We start from the raw sequence: 23783 nt of genomic DNA, 5'->3' as shown, positions 1-23783 counted from the left end.
TTCTTTTCTTTTTTTTTTTTTTTTTGAGACGGAGTCTGGCTCTGTGGCCCAGGCTGGAATGCAGTGGCCGGATCTCAGCTCACTGCAAGCTCCGCCTCCGGGTTTACGCCATTCTCCTGCCTCAGCCTCCCGAGTAGCTGGGACTACAGGTGCCCGCCATCTCACCCGGCTAGTTTTTTGTATTTTTTGTATTTTTTTTTTTTTTGAGACGGAGTCTTGCTCTGTCGCCCGAGCTGGAGTGCAGTGGCCAGATCTCAGCTCACTGCAAGCTCCGCCTCCCGGGTTTACGCCATTCTCCTGCCTCAGCCTCCCGAGTAGCTGGGACTACAGGCGCCGGCCACCTCGCCCGGCTAGTTTTTTGTATTTTTAGTAGAGACGGGGTTTCACCGTGTTAGCCAGGATGGTCTCGATCTCCTGACCTCGTGATCCGCCCGTCTCGGCCTCCCAAAGTGCTGGGATTACAGGCTTGAGCCACCGCGCCCAGCCGTTTTTTGTATTTTTTAGTAGAGACGGGGTTTCACCGTGTTAGCCAGGATGGTCTTGATCTCCTGATCTCCTGATCCGCCCGTCTCGGCCTCCCAAAGTGCTGGGATTACAGGCTTGAGCCACCGCGCCCGGCCTAGATGACATTCTTTAATGGGACTTCTGGCCCCAACTGTAAGAGTACCTTAGAAATACAGGACAAAGGGGAAAAAAAAAAAAAAAACCCCAACAACTCACCCAGGTGTTGAAAATTTTGAGCTTCTATTCTCCACTAAAAGCAGAGTAGTTCATGTGGCCACTGCTGTCAGTAACCCCAGAAAATGGAAATCTCAGGCTAGACATGGTGGCTCACGCCTATAAATCTCAGCACTTTGGGAGGCCAAGGCGGGCGGATCACCTGAGGTCAGGAGTTCCAGATCAGCCTGACCAACATGGTGAAACCCCGTTTCTACTAAAAATACAGAAATTAGCTGGGCGTGGTGGCATATGCCTATAATCTCAGCTACTTGGGAAGCTGTGGCAGGAGAATCACTGGAACCTGGAAGATGGAGGCTGCAGTGAGCCGAGATCACGCCATTGCCCTCCAATCTGGGTGACAGAGCAAGACTCCATCTCAAAAAAATAAAAATAAAATAAAATAATAAAAAATAAAAGAAATATAAAAGAGAAATAAAATGTAAGTCTTCTAAAATTCTCCAGAAAAGGAGAGAAGCCAATTTAAAGTAAATATATAAGCTGGGCTGGACACAGTGGCTCACGCCTGTAATCCCAGCACTTCGGGAGGCTGAGGCAGGTGGATCTTGAGCTTGGGGCAACATGGCAAAACCCCATCTCTACCAAAAACACAAAACTTAGCCAGGTGTGGTGGCACATGCCCATAGTCCAGGTACTTGGGAGGCTGAGGTGGGAGGATCACTTGAGCCCAGAGGGTGGAGGTTGCAGTGAGCTGAGATTGCCACTGCACTCCAGCTTGGGTGACAGTGAGACCCTATCTCAAAATAAATAAATAATAAATAAATAAATAGATAAGCTGGACTCTAAGGCTGACAAGAGTCTCTGAAATTCCCATTTCTACACACGTTTGAGAACTGAGCTCAATAAATAACCTTTTACGTGTTGACAAACCATTATTTTACCTACATTCTTTAACTTTAGGATAAAAATTTTCTGTTTTTAAAAAAACACACTTCACTACTCAGGAGGCTTAGGAGGGAGGATTGCTTGAGCCTAGTATATGACTACCGGCCTGAGCAATCAGCAAGACCCCATTTCGTCGTCGTCTTTTTTTTTTTTTGAGACGGAGTCTTGCTCTATTGCCCAGGCTGGAGTACAGTGGCACAATCCCAGCTCACCACAACCTCTGTTTTCTGGGTTCAAGTGATTCTCCTGCCTCAGCCTCCTGAGTAGCTGGGATTACAGGTGCCCATCACCATGCTTGGCTAATTTTTGTATTTTTAGTAGAGGCGGGGTTTCACCATGTCGGCCAGGTTGGTCTTGAACTCCTGATCTCAAGTGATCTTGAGATCCGGCCAAGACCCCATTTCAAAAGAAAACAAAACAAACAAACAAACAAAAAATATATATATATACTTCAACAGGATTATTTTTATTTTTCCTGTTATATATTTGTACATTTCTCAAGTTTTCTGCCAGAGATGGGTATTCATTTTTGTAATCAGTTTTTAAAATGTTTTAAAAACATCTATTATTGGCCGGGCGCGGTGGCTCAAGCCTGTAATCCCAGCACTTTGGGAGGCCGAAACGGGCGGATCATGAGGTCAGGAGATCGAGACCATCCTGGATAACACGGTGAAACCCCGTCTCTACTAAAAAATACAAAAAACTAGCCAGGCGAGGTGGTGGGCGCCTGTAGTCCCAGCTACTCGGGAGGCTGAGGCAGGAGAATGGCGTAAACCCGGGAGGCAGAGCTTGCAGTGAGCTGAGATCCAGCCACTGCACTCCAGCCTGGGTGACAGAGCGAGACTCCATCTCAAAAAAAAAAAAAAAAAATCTATTATTTATAACTGCTGACTTCTTACCAGACAGAGTCTGCACATAATCCCACAGCATTTCTTTATTTGTCCAAAAGTAGTCTCCATTGCCAATTGAAAGAGTATACGACCGTTCACCCATAAGCTTGACTTTCCTTCTACTCTGGCCTAATGAACATGGCTGACCTTCTATGCGTACAGAGCTCTCTGACCCACAAACCTTGACAGTCTTTACACCAATAGACTTCATTTCTAATCAAACAAATGCCTTTAGGTTTGAACTAAGCAGAAAAGAAATGCACCACGTTTTCAAAACTGAAAATCATCAGTTAACTGAAAGCACAGACACATTCTAATACAGAATGTTAATCATTCAAATCTGATTGGAGGAGACTACAAGCTACACTCATCAAAATACAGCTCCACTGACATATCAAGAAAAGAAAACTTTCCTAAAGAAAAAAGGGATGTTAAATGACCTAAGGAGATCAACGATCACAGTCACAAAATACCAATGATGTCCTTGTGAAGGAAAGTTTTAAATCTTAAGGAGGAGGCCACTTTGAAGAAAAACAATTCAGGCCCACTAACGTTACTATACAGCTCAGCTAGGTTAACATACCTCACGTAGGCCGGGCGCGGTGGCTCAAGCCTGTAATCCCAGCACTTTGGGAGGCCGAGACGGGTGGATCGCGAGGTCAGGAGATCAAGACCATCCTGGCTAACACGGTGAAACCCCGTCTCTACTAAAAATTACAAAAAACTAGCCGGGCGAGGTGGCGGCGCCTGTAGTCCCAGCTACTCGGGAGGCTGAGGCAGGAGAATGGCGTAAACCCGGGAGGCGGAGATTGCAGTGAACTGAGATCCGGCCACTGCACTCCAGCCTGGGTGGCAGAGCGAGACTCCGTCTCAAAAAAAAAAAAAAAAACATACCTCACATATGGTTTCTATCATGTGAACAAGTATACTTGACTTACCAAAACCTCAAATGGTTTATTCACTAAACCATATTCCCCCCACTTTAAGCTGGACAAGAGGAGCTGCAGAAATAGGAAAGCACACACTTTGCAGTGAAAGAATAAGCCATTCGTAACAAGCAATGCTACAGAATTGAGCATCCTGTTCATAAGTGAAGAAATAAACGAACAGAAATTCAAATCAACAATATTAGCATGGCCGGCACAGTGGCTCAGGTCTGTGATCCTAGCACTTTGGGAGGCCATAGCAGGAGGATCACCTGAGGTCAAGGAGCTTGAGAGCAGCCTGGCTAACATGGTGAAATCCCATCTCCACTAAAAATACAAAAATTAGGCTGGGCGCGGTGGCTCACACCTGTAATCTCAGCACTTTGGGAGGCCAAGGCAGGTGGATCACAAGGTCGGGAGTTTGAGAGCAGCCTGATCAACATGGTGAAACCCACAACTCTACTAAATATACAAAAATTAGCCGGGGGTGGTAGTGTGTGCTTATAATCCCAGCTACTCAGGAGGCTGAGGCGGGACAATCACTTGAACCCAGAAGGTGGAGACTGCAGTGAGCCGAGATTATGCCACTGCACTCTAACCTGGGCAACAGAGCAAGACTCTGTCTCAAAAAAACCAAAAACAAACAAACAAACAAACCCCAAAAAAAAAAAAAAATGTAAAGAAAAAACAATATCAGCGTGCTTTAAGGAAGCTAAGCAAAGCAGGATATTGTCACTGCTGATTAGTATTTTGTTTTCAAATCTAAGAGGAGGAGTTTTTAATGCATAAAAAAGACTGATATCTAATCTCGTTTTAAAATATGAATACTTGGCCAGGCGCGGTGGCTCAAGCCTGTAATCCGAGCACTTTGGGAGGCCAAGATGGGCGGATCACGAGGTCAGGAGATCGAAACCATCCTGGCTAACACGGTGAAACCCCGTCTCTACTAAAAAATACAAAAAACTAGCCGGGCGAGGTGGCGGGCGCCTGTAGTCCCAGCTACTCCGGAGGCTGAGGCAGGAGAATGGCGTAAACCTGGGAGGCGGGGCTTGCAGTGAGCTGAGATCCGGCCACTGCACTCCAGCCTGGGCCACAAAGCAAGACTCCATCTCAAAAAAAATATATATATATATATATATGAATACTTAATTTATTAAAGTTACAAATCCAAAAAGCCTAGATTTTACTCAAACTTTTACACTGAACTCAGACAACTTATTCTACTTGGAGGTCTAATTTTAAAGGCCTGCGAGGCCTACAACATAACAGTTTCAAACATAAAATGTTAACTACTTAAACAATTTTATCAAGACTACATTTTCAGGGATCATTTCTACAGTTCATTACTAGAGAAGTTTCTCCAAAACTGCAGAGTACCAAACTTTTTTTTTAATTTAAAAAAAAAAATTGGCTGGGCGCGGTGGCTCAAGCCTGTAATCCCAGCACTTTGGGAGGCCGAGACGGGCGGATCACGAGGTCAGGAGATCGAGACCATCCTAGCTAATACGGTGAAACCCCGTCTCTAATAGAAAATACAAAAAACTAGCCGGGCGACGAGGTGGGCGCCTGTAGTCCCAGCTACTCGGGAGGCTGAGACAGGAGAATGGCGTGAACCCGGGAGGCGGAGCTTGCAGTGAGCTGAGATCGCGCCACTGCACTCCAGCCTGGGCGGCAGAGCAAGACTCCGTCTCAAAAAAAAAAAAAAAAAAAAATTTTATCAAGTGAGAACTATTGCAAACCCCTCCCACAAACCCGAACAAAATATATTCAATTTTAAGTATAATTGTTAGACTTAAGAAGACAACATTTTTGTATTTTAACATGTCAAGAAAAAAAAATTTCCTGAGAATAACTTATAAATCTAAAAAATTAAACTTATAGTGACTCTTAGGTACTCTCTAATGTCCACAAAATAAAATAACTACAGTAAGGTTTCAACTTAAATTCACAAGTATAAATCAGTATTCAGTAACTTATACACTTTAAATTGAAATCATAAGACTAATATAAGTGCTGGACATGGTGGCTCATACCTGTAATCCCAGCACTTTGGGAGGTCAAGGTGGGAGGATGCTTGAGCTCAAGAGTTCAAGACTAGCGTGGGCAACATGATGAAACCCCATCTCTACAAAAAATACAAAAATTAGCCAGGTGTGGTGGCGCATGCCTGTAGTCCCAGCTACTTGGGACGCTGAGGTGGGAGGACTCCTTGAGCCTGGGAAGTCAAGGCTGCAGTGAGCAGTGTTCATGCCACTACACTCCAGCCTGGGTGACAGTGAGACTCGGTCTAGGAGGAAAAAAAAAAAAAGACCAATATATTACTCTAAATTCTAATATTAAAAACGCTTAAGAAGTTGGGCACAGTGGCTCACACCTGTAATCCCAGCACTTTGGGTGGTCGAGGCAGGAGGCCTGCTTGAGTCCAGAAGTTTGAGACCAGCCCAGGACACATGGCAAAACCCTGTCTCTACAAAAAAATAGAAAAACTGGCTGGGTGTGGTGGCATGCACTTGTAGTCCCAGCTACTTGGGAGGTTGGCGTTGGAGGATCACTTGAGCCTGGGAGGTTGAGACTGCAGTGAGCCAAGATCATGCCCCTGTACTCCAGCCTGGGCAACAGAGTGAGACCCTGTCTCAAAAAATTAATTAAATTTAAAAAAGAAAAAAAAATCACTTTAAATATCAAACATAGGTCACTACCACATCAACCCCTTGTTCTGAAAACTGGTAATTGAAAAGAATGAATTAAGCTTTTAGCATTTAACATGTCTTTCTGGGAAGAATAATAGTCAATATGGGAAAGCTATTCTTTTTTGTTGTTGTTTTTGAGACAGGGTCTCAAAAACACTCTAACCCAGGCTAGAGTGCAGTGGTGTGATCACGGTTCACTGCAGTCCTGACTTCCTTGGCTCCAGTGACCTTCCTACCTCAGCCTCCCAAGTAGCTGGGACTACAGGCATGCAGCAGCACACACCGACTAAGTTTTTTCAATCTTTTTGTAGAGACGGGCTCTCCTTATGTTGCCCAGGCTGCTCTTGAACTCCTGGGCTCAAGCGATCTGCCCACCTTGGCCTCCCAAAGTGCCGGGATTACAGGAATGAGTCACTGTACCCAGCCCAGGAGAGCTACTCTTTAAAGAAGAACATTCACTAACAAATGTAGAAACTACAATAGAACTAGGTAAAAATCATTTTGTAACCCTCAATAATACAACTGATTGAGGAAAGAATCAACCACAGTGGATATTTACAAAATGCCAATTACTCCATAAATTACCTCTAACTGAAAATGGAAAAAGATGTTCCTATCAGCACCTCAAATTGATCAATTTAGCATCACTAATACTGGATAACCTGACATTATGTACTTTATACAGAAAATAAAGTATATACCATCAACCACAAAGTATCTCAAAAATATGCTGAACCTAAATCTAATCAAACCTGTAGAAATAAATCAGAGTTTAAGAAAATACAAGAGATAAAGCTGGGTGCAGTGGCTCACACCTGTAATTCCAGCACTTTGGGAGACCAAGCTGGCAGGATTCCTTCAGCCCAAGAGTTTGAGACCAGCCTGGGCAATATATTGGGACTCTGTGCCTACAAATAAATTTTAAACTTATAGTCATAGCTGGGACTACAGGCACACGTCACCACACCCAGCTAACTTTCTGTATTTTTTGTAGAGACAGGGTTCACCATGATGCCCAGGCTGGTCTTGAACGCCTAGGTTCAAGTAATCCACCCACCTCGGCCTCCCAAAGTGCTAGGATTTATAGGTATGAACCACCATACCTGGCAGGAAATTGGCTTTTTTTTTTTTTTTTTTTTGGTGACAAGGTCTCAATCACTCAGATTGGAGTGCAGTAGTGTAATCTTGGCTCACTGCAACCTCTGTCTCCCAGGCTCCAGTGATCCTCACACCTCATCCTCCCTTATAGGTGGGACGACAGGCATGCGCCACCACTAATTTTTTGCATTTTTGGTAGAGATGGGGTTTCACCATGTTGCCTACACTGGTCTCTAACTCCTCAACTCAACTGATCCTCCCACCTCAGACTCTCAAAGTGCTGGGATTACAGGTGTGAGGCACCGTGCCTGGCTGGCAGGAAATTTTTAACATCTTAAAACATGAATTGTCTAAAACATGACAATGGTATTGTGATTATGTAGCTGAATGTCCCTATTTTTAAGAAACGCACGTTGAAATATTCAGAAATGAAGTGTTATGATGTTTATAACCTATTTTGAAATGATTCAACACGAAAAGTCATAGCTAGAGTCGGGTGTGTTGGCTCACATTGGCACTTTGGGAGGCCGAGGCTGGCAGATCACTTAAGGTCAGGAGTTCAAGACCAGTCTGGCCAACATGGTCAAACCACATCTCTACTAAAAATACAAAAATTAGCTGGGCGCGGCCAGGCACGGTAGCTCACGCCTGTAATTCCAGCACTTTGGGAGGCCAAGGCGGGTAGATCACAAGGTCAGGAGATTGAGACCATCCTTGCTAACATGGTGAAATCCTGTCTCTACTAAAAATACAAAAAATTAGCCAGGCATGGTGGCGCACGCCTGTAGTCCCAGCTACGCAGGAGGCTGAAGCAGGAGAATCACTTGAACCCGGGAGGCGGAGGTTGCAGTGAGCCGAGATCACACCATTGCACTCCAGCCTGGGCAACAGAGCGAGACTCCATCTCAAAACAAAACAAACAAACAAACAAAAACAGCTCGGTGTGGTAGCGTGTGCCAGTAATCCCAGCAACTTGGGAGGCTGAGGCAGGAGAATCACTTGAACTCGGGAGGTGGAGGTTGCAGTGAGGCAAGATTGCACCACTGCACTCCAGCCTGGGCAACAGAGTGAGATTCCATCTCAAAAAAAAATAATAATAAAGAGTCATAGCTAGTGATATAGGAAGCAAATATGGTAAAATATAACAATTGCTGAACTAGGGGGTAGATACATAGACATTCATTTTATTTTTTAAATTTTTTAGGTGTCTGCAATCATTCATAATAAAAAGTTGAAAAAATGCCAAATAATGCCAGGTACAATGGCTCATGACTATAATCCTAGCACTTTGGAAGGCCAAGGCAGGAGGATCACAAGGTCAGGAGTTCAAGACCAGCCTGGCCAAATGGTGAAACCCCCATCTCTACTAAAAATACAAAAAAAACTAGCTGAGCATGGTGGCATGCGCCTGTACTCCCAGATACTTGTGAGGCTGGGACAGGAGAATCACCTGAATCCAGGAAGCGGAGGTTGCATTGAGCTGAGATCCCGCCATTGTACTCTAGTCTGGGCAATAGGGGGAGACTCCATCTTAAAAACAAACAAAACACAGGCTGGGCATGGTGGCTCACACCTGTAATCCTAGCACTTTGGAGGTCAAGGTGGGCAGATCACGAGGTCAAGAGTTCGAGACCAGCCTGACCAACATAGTGAAACCCTGTCTCTACTAAAAATACAAAAATTAGCTGGGCGTAGCGCACACCTGTAATCCCAGTTACCTGGGAGGCTGGAGCAGGAGAATCGCTTGAACTGAGAGGCGGAGGTTGCAATGAGTCGAGATCGCACCACTGCATTCCAGCCTGGGCGACAGGGTGAGACTCTGTCTCAAAAACAAACAAACAAACAAACAAACCAGATAATGCAGATTCCTCACTGGACCTTGAAGAAAGCAAATGGCAGGACGGTGTTGCTGTATGTAGTATACTCAACTCATCTCTGTAAATTATATAAAGATGACTTAAAATATATATTTTAAGTCAATATGAGCTTGTGTAGGAATAGAAAAAGTGTGGAAGAATGGCAAACTTGGTACCAGTTAGCTGGAAAGAGAGACTAGGTAGGTAGGTATAGAAAACTTACACATTTGGTTTTTTTTTTTTTTTTTGAGATGGAGTCTCGCTCTGTCCCCCAGGCTGGAGCACAATCTTGGCTCACTGCAAGCTCCACCTCCCGGGTTCATGCCATTCTCCTGTCTCAGCCTCCCAAGTAGCTGGGACTACAGGTGCCCACCACCTTGTATTTTTAGTACAGACTGGGTTTCACCGTATTAGCCAGAATGGTCTTGATCTCCTGACCTTGTGATCCACCCACCTCAGCCTCCCAAAGTGCTGGGATTACATTTGGTTTTATAGTTTTTTTGAGCTGGAGTCTTGCTCTGTCGCCCAGGCTAGAGTGCAGTGGCAGCATCTCGGCTCACTGCAAACTCTGCCTTCCGGGTTAAAGTGATGCTCCTCACTCAGCTTCCAGAGTAGCTGTGACTACAGGCACCCACCACCACACCGAGCTAATTTTTGTATTTTTAGTAGAGACAGGGTTTCACCACGTTGGCCAGGCTGGTCTTGAACTCCTGACCTCAGGTGATCCACCTGCCTCGGCCTCCCAAAGTGTTGGGATTACAGGCATGAGCCACAGCGCCCGGCCTAAATAAAAATAGTCTTGACTTAAAATATTCTCATTTGTTCGTTCTTCCTACAGTTTTTCTGGTTGTCCTGGCTTAAAATTTCTTTTCTTTTCTCTTTTTTTTTTTGAGATAGAGTCTCACTCTGTTGCCCAGGCTGGAGTACAGTGGCGCAATCTCGGCTCACTGAAAATTCCACCCCCGGGGTTCATGCAATTCTCCTGCCTCAGCCTCCTGAGTAGCTAGGACTACTGGTGCATGCCACCATATCTGGCTATTTTTTTTTTTTTTTTGAGGTGGAGTCTCGCTCTGTCGCCCAGGCTGGAGTGCAGTGGCACGATCTCGGCTCACTGCAAGCTCCGCCTCCCGGGTTCACGCCATTCTCCTGCCTCAGCCTCCTGAGTAGCTGGGACTACAGGCGCTCGCCACCATGCCCGGCTTTTTTGTGTTTTTAGTAGAGACGGGGTTTCACTATGTTAGCCAGGATGGTCTCGATCTCCTGACCTCGTGATCTGCCTGCCTCAGCCTCCCAAAGTGCTGGGCCTAAGTGAGCCACTAGGCCCGGCCTAATTTTTTATATTTTTGATAGAGACGGGGTTTCGCCACGTTGGCCAGGCTGGTCTAACTCCTGATATCAGGTGATCTGCCCACTTCAGCCTCCCAAAGTGCTGAGATTACAGGTGTGAGCCACCATGCCCGGCCAACATCATAAAGTACTCTTGTCTTGATTTCTTATTACTCATTTGGTTCTGTTTTTCCCTTCTTCATAATGCTATCGATCTTTTCTTATTGAGACTACCATCACCATCTTCCTAGTGCAAATTCCCAGAAAACTTCAAATTTGGGATTTTGTGTCCTAACTCCAGCTACCTTCTCCTTTCAAATAACCCTAAAAAGTACCAAAAAAAAAAAAAAAAATCCTGAAACGCTGTTGGTATTTATTTCCTTGGTCAAGAATGACACTGGCTTCATATTACTTTTCCATGCTATATAGACACACAAACCTTGTGAACCTTCCACTGCCCCTTTGTTTTTGGTTGGTGCACCTACCTACAACCTAAGACACTCCTCGCTGTAGGATGTGGTTGAAATACAATTCAGGGTGTGGGATCAGCTGGGTGATCCATCGCTGAGAAAGCATGCAACCCAGAAGCACAGGTAAATTAGTTCCCCATGGGGTGAGTCCTAACCAGCTGGCAGCCAAAAATAGGGGGAATAGACAGATAAATCAACCCTCCTTTCTCTCTGAAGTTTCTCCTCAAAATCCTTCCAGAAGACTCTCACATGCAAGTGACCTGCTATGTCTCTTCACAGCTCAAAGTGAAGCAGTAGCCAAGGATGTAACCTATTGTGTCTTCCTTTGCCTTACTTCTTCTCTCCCTCACTTTCACTACCCCAGGTTTGTATCTTTCAAATAAAAAGGCAGCACCTTAATTGAGTTCTGCTTCCCAGAGGATGTGGGCTAAAACACACAACTTACCTCGGGTGAACCTTACAAGCTAAAAACCCTGTGAAGCAAATACAACAGAAAGCTATTAGGATCCCCATTTTATGAATGTGGAAACTGAGGCTCAACTAATACGCTTTTCCAAGGCGCACGGCTTTCTAATTAGTCACCAAAATCTGCCAGTTTTAATCTTTAAACATTTCTCTTGGCCGGGCGTGGTGGCTCATGCCTGTAATCCCAGCACTTTGGGAGGCCGAAGTGAGCGGATCACCTGAGGTCGGGAGTTCGAGGCCAACCTGACCAACATGGAGAAACCCCGTCTCTACTAAAAATACAAAATTAGCCAGGCGTGGTGGCACATGCCTGTAATCCCAGCTACTAGGGAGGCTGAGGCAGGATAATCGCTTGAACCTAGGAGGCAGAGGTTGCGGTGAGCCGAGATCGCGCCATTGCACTCCAGCCTGGGTGACAGAGAGACTCTGTTTCAAAAAAAAAAAAATTTCTCCCATTTGCCTCCCCTCCCCATCCTACCACTACCCTAAAGTAACAATAGTCAGCATTTAGAAAACACCAGGATCTGCTGGGAGGATCACTTGAGGCCAGGAGTTCAAGACCAGTCTAGGCAAAATAGCAATACTCCATATCTACAAAACATTTAAAAATTACTTGGGTACAGGCTGGGCACGGTGGCTCACGCCTGTAATCCCAGCACTTTGGGAGGCCAAGGTGGGCGGATCACGAGGTCAGGAGATCGAGACCATCCTGGCTAATGTGGTGGAACCCCATCTCTACAAAAAATACAAAAAAATTAGCTGGGCGTGGTGGTGGACGCCTGCAGTCTCAGCTACTTGGGAGGCTGAGGCAGGAGAACGGCACGAACCTGGGAGGCAGAGCTTGCAGTGAGCCGAGATCTCGCCACTGCACTCTAGCCTGGGCGACAGAGCGATATTCTGTCTCCAAAAAAAAAAAAATATCTGGGTACAGTAGTACACATCTGTAGTCCTAACTACTCAAGAGTCTAAGGCAAGAGGATCGCTTGAGCCCAGGAGTTCACAGCTGCAGTGAGCTATGATGGTGCCACTGCACTCCAACGTGGGTAACAGAGTGAGACCCTGTCTCAAAACAAAACAAAACAAAAAAACAAAAAAACAAAAAAACTCAGGGCCTGAGATTATATCATTTAACCTGTTACTACACCTGTGAGGTAGACACTTTCATCATTCTCATTCTACATGCAGGAAAGCTGAAGTTTAAAAAATAGGCTTCTTGAAATTTGCCCAATGTTACACAAATACCAAGTAGTACAGCTAGGATGAATCTAAACTATCTGATTTCAAACCCCTTACTCTTAATTCTATCATTCCTCACCTGGCTCAGTTAAATATAAATCAGATCACACCATCATGCCCTTATTGAAACCGTCCACTGGCAATTCAAACTCCCTCCACGGCCTATAATGCCCAACATACACCAACTCCTAACACAACTGTGACTTCATCTCTTGCCATGCTGCCTTTGCTCACCAAGCTATAAATTATGTGTATTGGCTTTTTTGTTTTGTTTTCTGTTTGAGATAGGGTCTCACTGTCACCCAGGCTAGAGTACAGTGGCCCAATTATAGCTCACTGCAACCTTGAACTCCTGGGCTCAAGCCGCCCTCCCACCTCAGACTCTGGAGTAGCGAGGACTTCAGGGTCATGCCACCATGCCTAGCTATTTTTTTTACTTTTATTTTTTATGGAGACAAGTCTGGTTATGTTGCCTACGCTGGTCTTGAACTCCTGGCCTCAAGCGATTCTCCCACCTCAGCCTCCCACAGGTGTGAGCACCTCTGCCCAGCCTGAAACCATGTGTTGTCTCTTATTTGTCAGATACTGTTCTAGGGACTACAGCTAGAACACAACTAACACGGACAAAAGTCTGTATCCTCGGGGAGCTTGTATTCAACGGGTCAGCTTGATGTTCTTTAAACATTTTCCAAGCGAGGGTTCTGTACATTTGTATATGCGTTGCTCCTCTTACCTGGATCATTCTTCCCAACACAGATGGCTCTTTATCCTTAGGGTCTCTGTTTAAATGTCAACTCTAAGAAAGCCCTTCTCTAACTAATCTATCTGAAAAATAGGGCTTCTGCTTTCAGTCATCCTCTAGTCTCTCTCTCTCTCTCTTTTTTTAGATGGTGTTTCGCTCTTGTTGCCCAGGCTGGAGTGCAATGGCACGATCTTGGCTCACTGCAACCTCTGCCTCCTAGGTTCAAATGATTCTCCTGCCTCAGCCTCCCGAGTAGCTGGGAATACAGTTACTTTTGTATTTTAAGTCAAGACAGGGTTTCAACATGTTGGCCAGCCTGGTCTTGAACTCCTGACCTCAGGTGATCCGCCCACCTCAGCCTCCCAAAGTCCTGGGATTACAGGCGGAGCCACTGCGCCCAGCTCTCTTACTGATTTTTATTGTATTTATTTATTTATTTATTTTGAGATGGAGTCTGACTCTGTCGCCCAGGCTGGAGTGCAGTGGTGCTACCTTGGCTCACTGCAAGCTTCGCCTCCTGGGTTCACTCCCAGGTTCACGGGCTCCTGCCTCAGCCTCCTGAGTAGCTGGCACTACAGGTGCCTGCCACCACGCCCAGCTAATTTTTCTGTATTTTTAGTAGAAAAGGGGGCTCACTGTGTTAGCCAGGATGGTCTCGATCTCCTGACCTTGTGATCTGCCCACCTCAGCCTCCTAAAGTGCTGGGATTACAGGCGTGAGCCACTACACCCGGCCTTTTATTTTATTTTTTTGAGAGAGGGTCTCACTCTGTTGCCCAGACAGTGGCCTGATCATAGCTCACTGCAGCCTTTAACTCCTAGGTACAAGCAATCCTCCCACCTCAGCCTCCCTAGGAGCTGAGACTATAGGCATATACCATAATGTTTGGCTTTTTATTTTTTAGAGTCAGGGTTTCATTTATGCTGCCCAGGATTGTCTCAAACTCCCGGCCTCAGGCAATCCTCCCACTTCAGCCTCCCAAAGTGCTAGGATTACAGGTGTAAGCAACTGTAGACAGCCTCTCTTCCTCATTTTTTTCTTCTGAGTATTTTTTTTTTTTTTTGAGATAGAGTCTCACTCTGTCACCCAGCCTGGAGTGCAGTGGCGCAATCTCAGCTCACTGCAACCTATGCCTCCAGGTTCAAGCAATTCTCCTGCCTCAGCCTCCTGACTAGCTGGGATTACAGGTGTGGGCCAGCATGCCCAGCTAATTTTTGTATTTTTAATAGAGATGGGGTTTCACCATGTTGGTCAGGCTGGTTTGGAACTCCTGACCTCAGGTGATCCGCCCTCCTCAGCCTCCCAAAGTGCTGGGATTACAGGCGTGAATCACCACACTCGGCCTTCCGCAGAGTATCTATCACAACTTGAAATCATCTTATTTTTCATTTTGTTTACATGCTTATCTGTCCTTCATACTACATAAGCTCCAGAACAGAGACTTTGCTTTGTTCCTGCCCAGTTCCTAAAGTAGTACCTGGCAAAACAGGCCATCGGTGAATATTTACTGAATAAATTAATATCACAACATTAGCTCGTTGTGGTCTCTGGGCTTCCTGTCTTGCTTCATTTAAATCCACCATCTACAACAGTCAGCGTGATCAGATCACTCATCTTAAGTCCTTTCATGACCCTTTTTTCTTACCTGATGAAGAACACACACACACAAGACCCTCCATGACAAAGATACTGACCTCATGAGCTCAGAAAGGAAGCAGCGTGTAAGACAGACTTTGAATGAATGGTGTTCAACAGACTGAGAAGAGAAAGGACATTACGGCTCAGAAGCTCAAAAACCACAATGCTTTGCAACAGTAATTTATGATGTGAAGAGCTGGGTAGGTTGACATAGAAAAACCAGCTGGAAATAGATTTTGAAGATGCTCACAAACCACATTAAAGAGTGAGAACGGCCCGACGCGGTGGCTCACGCCTGTAATCCCGGTACTTTGGGAGGGCGAGATGGGAGGATCACAAGGTCAGGAAATCGAGACCATCTTGGCTACCATGTGAAATCCCGTCTCCACTAAAAAATACAAAAAAATTAGCCAGGCGTGGTGGTGGGTGCCTGTAGTCCCACTACTGGGGTGGCTGAGGCAGGAGACCATGTGAACCTGGGAACCCAGGAGGCGGAGCTTACAGTGAGCCAAGATCCCACCACTGCACTCCAGCCTGAGCGACAGAGGGAGACTCTCAAAAAAAAAAAAAAGGACTTAAAAGGAGAAAGAAAATATAATAAAAATTAAATAAAAAGAATGACTTGATGCCCAAAGCATGTACAGTCTTAGAAACTTTATAGGAAGGGGAATGATAGGATTCAATGAATGCCTTAGGGGATAAAAAAAAAAGGGGGGGGGGAGGCAGGGCGACAGTGAGGAAAATGGATGGGATAGGAAGAGACAAGAGACAAACACCAGTGAGAAGACTACTCAATGCGACATAGATCATACTAAAAGATAAAGGCCAGAAACACAGCAGTTGAGATGGACATGAGCAGAAATTCAAAGGAGCCACATTAAACATTCATCTATTTTATACAAATTTAACCTTCTATCTAAGCAGGAAGTTTCCTTCAACATGGCCTCTGAACTTAAACCAACGAAAAAAACAGTCCCCTAATCCCTGTGGACCTTATTCTTCAATTACACATATTACACAGCTCTTACTAAACAGGAGTGCAACTAGGATATGTCCGTCTCCTCCAACAGACTGAACTGCAGGTCTTCAAAGGCAGGGAGTGTGCCATATCTATTATTCAACACTCAATCTTTGCAAATGAATAAATGAACGAGTAGAAGACTTTATGACTAAGGATTTGAAAACTGGATAGGCTTTAGGTCTAACAAGGTGATTTCGGACAAGCGCAATGGTATGAGCAAGTAGGAATGGTAAATGTGGGGAACACAGACACCATTCTAAAATAAGGAGGAAAATGTTGGTCCCCTTGTCCAGACTTGGACAGGCCATGCCTTTTTCCTATGTCTTTTTCCTCTCCCTCATCTACCTTTCCCTTCCATATCTGCTCATTCCCTCACTTCTTTGAGATATCTGCTCAAATATCTCACCAGAGGCCTTCCCTGATCAACCTATACAAAATTTCACAGTACATTCCTTATACCCTCTCTAGGCCTTTGCTCTGTTGTTTTTCTTCTTAGAAGATTATTGAAGAGATCCTCTAACGATTTTTATTCCTCTGTACCTAAAATAGAATTGGCTTACTTTAATTTCCAAGTGAAGTCCACTTGTCAGTTACTGTGATCAGAACCTACTAAAATCCACAGGACACTGAGATTTTAAACTAAATTCACTGTAAAAATTTTAAGTTCCATCACTTTTAAATTCTGTCACTTAAGTTCTTTCCAATAAAACCTGGATGCCACAAAGAATATTAATTTCTTGCGGGAAACATTCCGGACGCGGTCAGGAAATAATTTTATATTCCTTAATGGGGAAGATTCTAGGAATGGGAGCAATAATCCATAAAGAAAACCATCGAGATTAAGTAACTTCGAGGAACTAGGGCAATTAAGTACCAAACCCAAGGTTTTACAAGCATAGACTGCAGAGAGGCAATATGCCTATTTAAATAAGTGGTTTACTTTGGGAAGCCGAGGCAGAAGGATCGCTTGAGCCCAGAAGTTCGAGATCAGCCTGGGCAACATAGCGAGACCCCTATCCGTCTCTATTAAGGAAAAAAAAAGTGGTTTTTACAAAGTTAATTCCATAGGAGTCAATGACCAGAGGAAGCCACGTGTGGCCAAAACAGCCCAGGTGAATCCCAGCCTGAGCCACGAGATACTATAGGCAGATGTGTGCTCCAGGGTGACTTTCTCTTGTCTGCTTTTCCCACGAAGAAGCGGAAAATTCTGCGAAGCGGCAAAATACACTTAAGCTTTTTGGGCCGGAGTTATTCTGGAGAGCAGGGCAAAGGCGGCCAGTAGCGACTTCATACTGCACTTGAGTAAAACAACTATTGGACCCGGGGCCCGAAGACTCATGTTAGCGACAGCCGAGATAGAGGATGGGGTAAAGAAATGCACGCCCAAATTCAAGTCGCCCTGTAGTCCCCACCCGGGGCCCCGCCGCCTCCGAGTTCAGGGTCCGCCCGGCCCCGCACGTCCCGCCGTCTCGTCGCTCGGGACACTGGCGTCCTACCTGCAGGCTTGTCTGCAGCCATCTTCCCGCTTCGGCTTGGGTTCTTCCCTGCAGGTGGCGTGGCACTGACTCCCGCCGCCGGGCTGGCCTCTGTCCTGGACCTATGAGGACAACTCTGTGCCTATCCCGGGTCTGGGCCCCCAGGTTCCGGCTTGGGGAGTGGGCAGACGGCAGGCTGAGGAAGTGACGAGCGCTAATTCGCGTCGTCTAGCAACAGCAACAGCTTCCCCACCCAGAGAGCGCCACAGCCTCCCGCCATCCACAGCTTCCGCCCCACGGCTTCCCGGTACCCACTACTTCCGGGGGCGGCAGCCTGCCGCTCCTGGAGCGCCGGCGTGGGAACTGCTGCTGGCCCCGCCCCACGCCGACGTCCCCTCCGCGCCCCGCCCCCGGCCGGACGTACTCTGGCTGGAACCTCTGCATATTCGCAGGGCGGATGCGGTGGGACGTAAGCACCTCTGTCCTTTGCTTATTCTGATTAAAATACCAAAGTGTCAGAGCTTTTGTCCCTCAATGTCACATAAGATTACAATAATCACATCTGACATTTATGTGCTAAGCACTGAGCCCTGCACTTGGTTTGTACTATCTCATGATTTCTTGCAACCCCGTGAGAGAGGCGCTGTTGAGGATCCCCGTTTAAAAAGAAACGCTTTTTATTTTAGAATAGTTGTAGTTGTGCAGAAAAGTTGCAAAGATGACACCTAGAGTTCCTGTCTCCTCACCTAGTTTCTCCTATTATAAACATCTTAATTATTTTACTATGGTACGCTGATCACATCCAATAAACCAGTTTGATTGGTGCATTATTACTCACTAAACTACACATTTTATTCACATTTACCAGCTTTCTTTCAATGTCCTTTCTTTGTTGTTGTTCCAGGATCCTGTCCAGGACACCACATTGCATTTATTCATGATGTCTTCTTAGGCTATTTTTGGCTGTGGCAGTTTCTCAGAGTCTCCTTGTTTTTGATGACCTTGACAGTTTTGAAGAGTTACTCCTCGGATATTTGGTGGAATGTGCCTCAATTTGGGTTTGGCCAATGTTTTCCACATGGTTAGACTGGGGTTTTGGGTGTTTAGGAGGAAGATCACAAGGTGACTGGCTATTCTCATCACATAGAATCAAGGGTACCTGCTCTCAAAATGACATCACTGATCATGTTAATCTTGATTACCTCTCTAAGGTAGTGCTTGCCAGTTTTCTCCACTGTGCAGTTACTCCTTCTACCCTTCCACACTACTTTGGAACCAAGTCAATGAATGCAACCCACACTCAAGGTGGGAAGGTGGGGTATTTAAGCTCAACCTCCTGCAGTGGGGAGTATGTACATAAATTATCTTCCCCCAGGGAAATTTGCCTTTTCTCCCTCATTTAGCTATTTGTGTCAGTATGGACTCATGGATGTTTATCTTATACTGGATACATTCCAGTACTACATTATTTTGTTGCTAAAATTGTCCCAGCTTTGTTAATTGGGAGATTTTTCAGGTTTATACCTGTTTTTTTCTTTTCTTTTTTAACTTTTGTTTTAAACTTTCTTTCAAAAAAGTATTTGTTTTTGGCCAGGCGTGGCGGCTCATGCCTGCAATCCCAGCACTTTGGGAGACCAAGACCAGTGGATCACTTGAGGTCAGGAGTTTGTGACCAGCCTGCCGAACATGGTGAAACCCCGTCTCTACTAAAAATACAAAAATTAGACGGGCGTAGTGGTGTGCATCTGTAATCCCAGTTACTTAGGAGGCTGAAGCAGGAGAATCGCTTGAACCCAGGAGGCAGCAATTGCAGTGAGCCAAGATCGCCCCACTGCACTCCAGCCTGGGCAACAGAGTGAGACTCTGTCTCAAAAAAAAAAAAAAGGTGTTTGTTTTTTCTTAAACTTTTAAATTCAGGCTAACATACACAAAGAAAAGTGCATGAATCATAAGTACAGCTTATTGACTTTTCATCAACTTAACACATACATGTAACTAGCACCCAGAGAAAGGACAGAGCTTTACCTGTACCTGGGAGTTCCCCTCATGCCTCTTCCCATCTCTCCACAAAGATAATCATTATGCTGACATTTAACACTATGGATCAGTTTCACCTGCTTTTGCACTTCATGAATACACATTATACAATATATGTTTTAGGGTCTAGCTTCTTTTGCTCGATAGTATGAGATTAATTCACATTGTTGAGTGAGGTTGTATTTGTTTCTCATTGTTACATATATTATAATGTTACATTATGTGACTGTTCCTTAATTTATGTATTCATTTTGTTGTTGGGCATTTGGATATTAGATCTATTTCAAATATGGCCAATATGAATACTCTAGTATGACTTTTGATGAATATGTGCCCACCATAAAAAGGCATACCTGGCCGAGTGCAGTGGCTCACGCCTGTAATCCCAGCACTAGGGGAGGCCGAGGCAGGCAGATTACCTGAGGTCAGGAGTTTGAGACTAATCTGGTCAACATGGTGAAACCCCACCTCTACTCAAAGAGGTACAAAAATTAGCTGGACATTGTGACGGGTGCCTGTAATTCCAGCTACTTGGGAGGCTGAGGCAGAAGAATTGCTTGAACCCGGCAGGTGGAGGTTGCAGTGAGCTGAGGTTGTGCCATTGCACTGCAGCCTGGCCAGCAAAAGCAAAACTCCATCTCAAAAATAAATATATACATAATAATAAATAAATAATAAAAAGGCACACCTGAAGTGTAGTAGGGAGCCTCTTAATGAAAAGGAATTAGGAGGAACCTCTTGTAGAATTTGGGCTTATGCTAACGGGATTGGGAAAGTAGGAGGCCAAATTTGAATTGGATGCTGTCAGGAAACAGGCAATTCAGTCTTGATTTTATCTAACCAGAAGGAGGAACAAAGCAAGCTACAGCTGTCACTGGTTAAAAAAAAAAAAAAAAAAAAAAAAAAAAAAAACAGAATTACTCATACTAGAAGAAGGGGATGTTTTCTCATTTTTGTGGTTGTTGAGGGCCTTGTTTCTGTCTTGTCCAAAACACGATCATGGTGAAACTATCTGTGGACATTGTTCATATTCTGTGAGTGCTGTTTGTGTCCAGTTGGGGACATTCTACTAACAGAACTTTTTTTTTTTTTTTTTCTTAGTCCCCCTTTCACTTTCTCACATGTGGTCACATCTATGTTGGTTCTTGTGCCCCATTTCATAGATAGGGAAACTCATGCACAGGTGTTAATCCACTTTCCCAAGCCACAAGACTGGTAAATGGCTATTACCTTAACCACTACATTCTAGACTCTAGGATTTGCTATTATATTGAAGATATTTGGGCTCTCTTCCCTCCACTTTCAATATCAGCAGCTTTCCCTTTTATCACAATCAGGCTGACATCAATGACGGAGAATTAATTCAGGAGTGGGAGTTGGAAAAACTCAGTAGGACTTTGCTCTGTCATAAACTATGGTGAGTCACTTTGCCTCTAGCTAATAATGATACCACTATCCATTCACAGTTCTTTAGACTGTATGTGGTTGGTAGGTTTGTTTGTGTGTTTTGAGACAGCTTTCGCCTAGGCAGTGGTGTAATCATGGCTCACTCCAGCCTCTAACTCTCAGTTTCAGGTGATTCTCTCACCTTAGCCTCCCAAGTAGCTGGGACTACAGGTGCACGCCACCATGCCTGACTAATTTTTTGTATTTTTGTTATTTTTAATTTTTTTTATTTTTAAAATATTTATTTATTTATTTATTTATTTTAAGATGGAATTTCTCTCTTGTCATCCAGGCTGGAGTGCAATGGCGTGATCTTGGCTCACTGCAACCTCTGTCTCCTGGGTTCAAGCAATTTTCCTGCCTCAGCCTCCTGAGTAGCTGGGATTACAGGTGCAAGTCACAATGCCTGGCTAATTTTTGTTACCACATTGGCCAGGCTGGTGTCGAACTCCTGATATCAGGTGAACCACCCACCTCAGCCTCTCAAAGGGCTGGGATTACAGGCATGAGCCACCTCCCCTGGCCTGATTTTTTGTATTTTTGGTAGAGACCGGGTTTTGTCATGTTGCCCAGGCTGTTCTCAAACTCCTGGGCTCAAGTGATACACCCACCTCGGTCTCCCAAAGTGCTGGGATTATAGGCGTTAGCCACCGTGCCTGGCCTATATGTGATTCTTACTGCCTGTGGAAGACTGCCTCCAGAGAATCATACAACATGTGACCTTTTACGTCTAGCTTCTTGGTTGACAAGTCTTACCATCCCAATATGCACATGCTGCTCCTCCCATCCATCAGGAGGTTGAGTCGAACCCAATGTATAACATGGTGACTATAGTTAATAATAATATATTGTAAGGTTGGGTGTGGTGATTTACACCTATAATCCCAGCACTTTGGGAAACTGAGGCAGGTGGATCACTTGAGCCCAGGAGTTTGAGACCAGCCTGGGAAACATAGTGAAACCCAGTCTCTACAAAAAATACAAAAATTAGCCAGATGTGGTGGCCTGCACCTGTAGTCCCAGCCACCTGGGAGGCTGAAGTGGGAGGATTGCTTGAGCCTAGGAGGCAGAGGTTGCACTCCAGCCTGGACAACAAAGCAAGATCCTGTTTCAATAATAATAATAATAATAATGTATATGTGCAGTCTTCAAAAAGTTCATGGAAAATATGTATTATAAGAGAAAACCAAACACCGCATGTTCTCACTCACAGGTGGGAACTGAACAATGAGTTCACTTGGACTCAGGAAGGGGAACATCACACACTGGGGCCTATCATGGGGAGGGGGGAGGGGGGAGGGATTGCAATGGGGAGTTATACCTGATATAAATGATGAATTGATGGATGCTGACGAGTTGATGGGTGCAGCACACCAACATGGCACAGATATACATATGTAACAAACCTGCACGTTATGCATATGTACCCTAGAACTTAAAGTATAATAAAAAATTAAAAACAAAAACAAACAAACAAAAAAACTATGCATGGATTTCAAACTCTTTTTGCACCAAAATAAACTCATACTAACTTATTATAACATGTCAAAACGGGATCCAGTTTGAGGCACTAAGAAAGATAAGATGTCAGTTTGAAAAGAGCCCCTTTCAGAGCAATATGAATTATGCTAAAATTGAAGCAAGAACAAACACCAAATTTATGATAAAGCTTGGATGGAAGAATGGTGAAATAATGTATCCTTTATAAAAGGTTTATAAAGAGAATGCCCCCCCCCCAAATCAGTAGTTTACAAATGCATAACTCGTTTTAAGAAGGGATGAGATGGCCAGGTGCAGTGGCTCATGCCTATAATCCCAACACTTTGGGAGGCCAAGGTGGGTGGATCACTTGAGGTCAGGAGTTCAAGACCAGCCTGGCTAAAATGATGAAACCTTGACTCTACTGAAAAAACATGAAAATTAGCCAGGCATGGTGGGGCGTGCTTATAGTCCCAGCTACTCAGGAGGCTGAGGCAGGGGCATTGCTTGAACCTACCCAGGAGGTGGAGCTGCAGTGAGCCAAGATCTTGCTACTGAACTCCAGCCTGGGTGACAGAGTGAGATTCCATCTCAAAAAAAAAAAAAAAAAAAAGAAGAAGAAGAATAGATGAGACAATGTTGAAGACAAAGTGCCAAGTGGCAGATCATCCACATCAATTTTCAAGGAAAAAATATATCTTGGTTTGTGCCATAATTGAGTAAGATGGACAATTAACAGCAGAAACAATAGCTAATACCACAGACATCTCAATTGGTTCAGCTTACACAAGCCTGACTAAAAAATTAAAGTTGAGCAAAATTTCCATTAGTTACTCAAACAGTTGCACGCTGATCAACTGTAGACGAGCAAAGATTTCAATGCAAATTTTAAACAAATGGGATCGAAATTCTTAAGCATTTCTTCTAGGAATTGTAACAGAAAATGAAACATGGCTTTACCAGTATAGTTTTGAAGACAAAGCATAATCAAAGCAATGACTACCAAGAGGTGGGAGGGGTCTAGTCAAAGCAAAAGTACACCAATCAAGATCAAAGATCGGCCGGGCGCGGTGGCTCAAGCCTGTAATCCCAGCACTTTGGGAGGCCGAGACGGGCGGATCACGAGGTCAGGAGATCAAGACCATCCTGGCTAATACGGTGAAACCCCGTCTCTAATAGAAAATACAAAAAAGTAGCCGGGCCACGAGGCGGGCGCCTGTAGTCCCAGCTACTCGGGAGGCTGAGACAGGAGAATGGCGTGAACCCGGGAGGTGGAGCTTGCAGTGAGCTGAGATCCGGCCCACAGCACTCCAGCCTAGGTGACAGAGCGAGACTCCGTCTCAAAAAAAAAAAAAAAAAAAAAAA

The 23783-nt window shown here is 44.8% G+C and overlaps 1 protein-coding gene across 6 annotated transcripts in view; it reads right to left on the bottom strand.

Annotated features, from left to right (window-relative positions):
- Positions 1–17816, bottom strand: part of CNOT10 (CCR4-NOT transcription complex subunit 10) — a 61620-nt gene extending 43804 nt beyond the window's left edge. For 2 of the 6 annotated variants that reach the window (XM_026455680.2, XM_026455682.2), the window contains exon 1: positions 17478–17803. In XM_026455680.2, the coding sequence (XP_026311465.1) occupies positions 17478–17499 (22 nt within the window). In that variant the 5' untranslated portion in view covers positions 17500–17803. Of the gene's footprint in view, positions 1–17477 lie in introns of all 6 variants that reach the window. The other 4 variants (XM_026455679.2, XM_026455683.2, XM_026455681.2 and 1 more) reach the window with 3 other exon arrangements.
- Positions 17817–23783: the final 5967 nt, after the last annotated feature.

This window comes from Piliocolobus tephrosceles, chromosome 2, assembly GCF_002776525.5.
Source record: "Piliocolobus tephrosceles isolate RC106 chromosome 2, ASM277652v3, whole genome shotgun sequence".
NCBI lineage: Eukaryota > Metazoa > Chordata > Mammalia > Primates > Cercopithecidae > Piliocolobus > Piliocolobus tephrosceles.
This window is presented reverse-complemented; position numbering and strand designations above follow the sequence as displayed.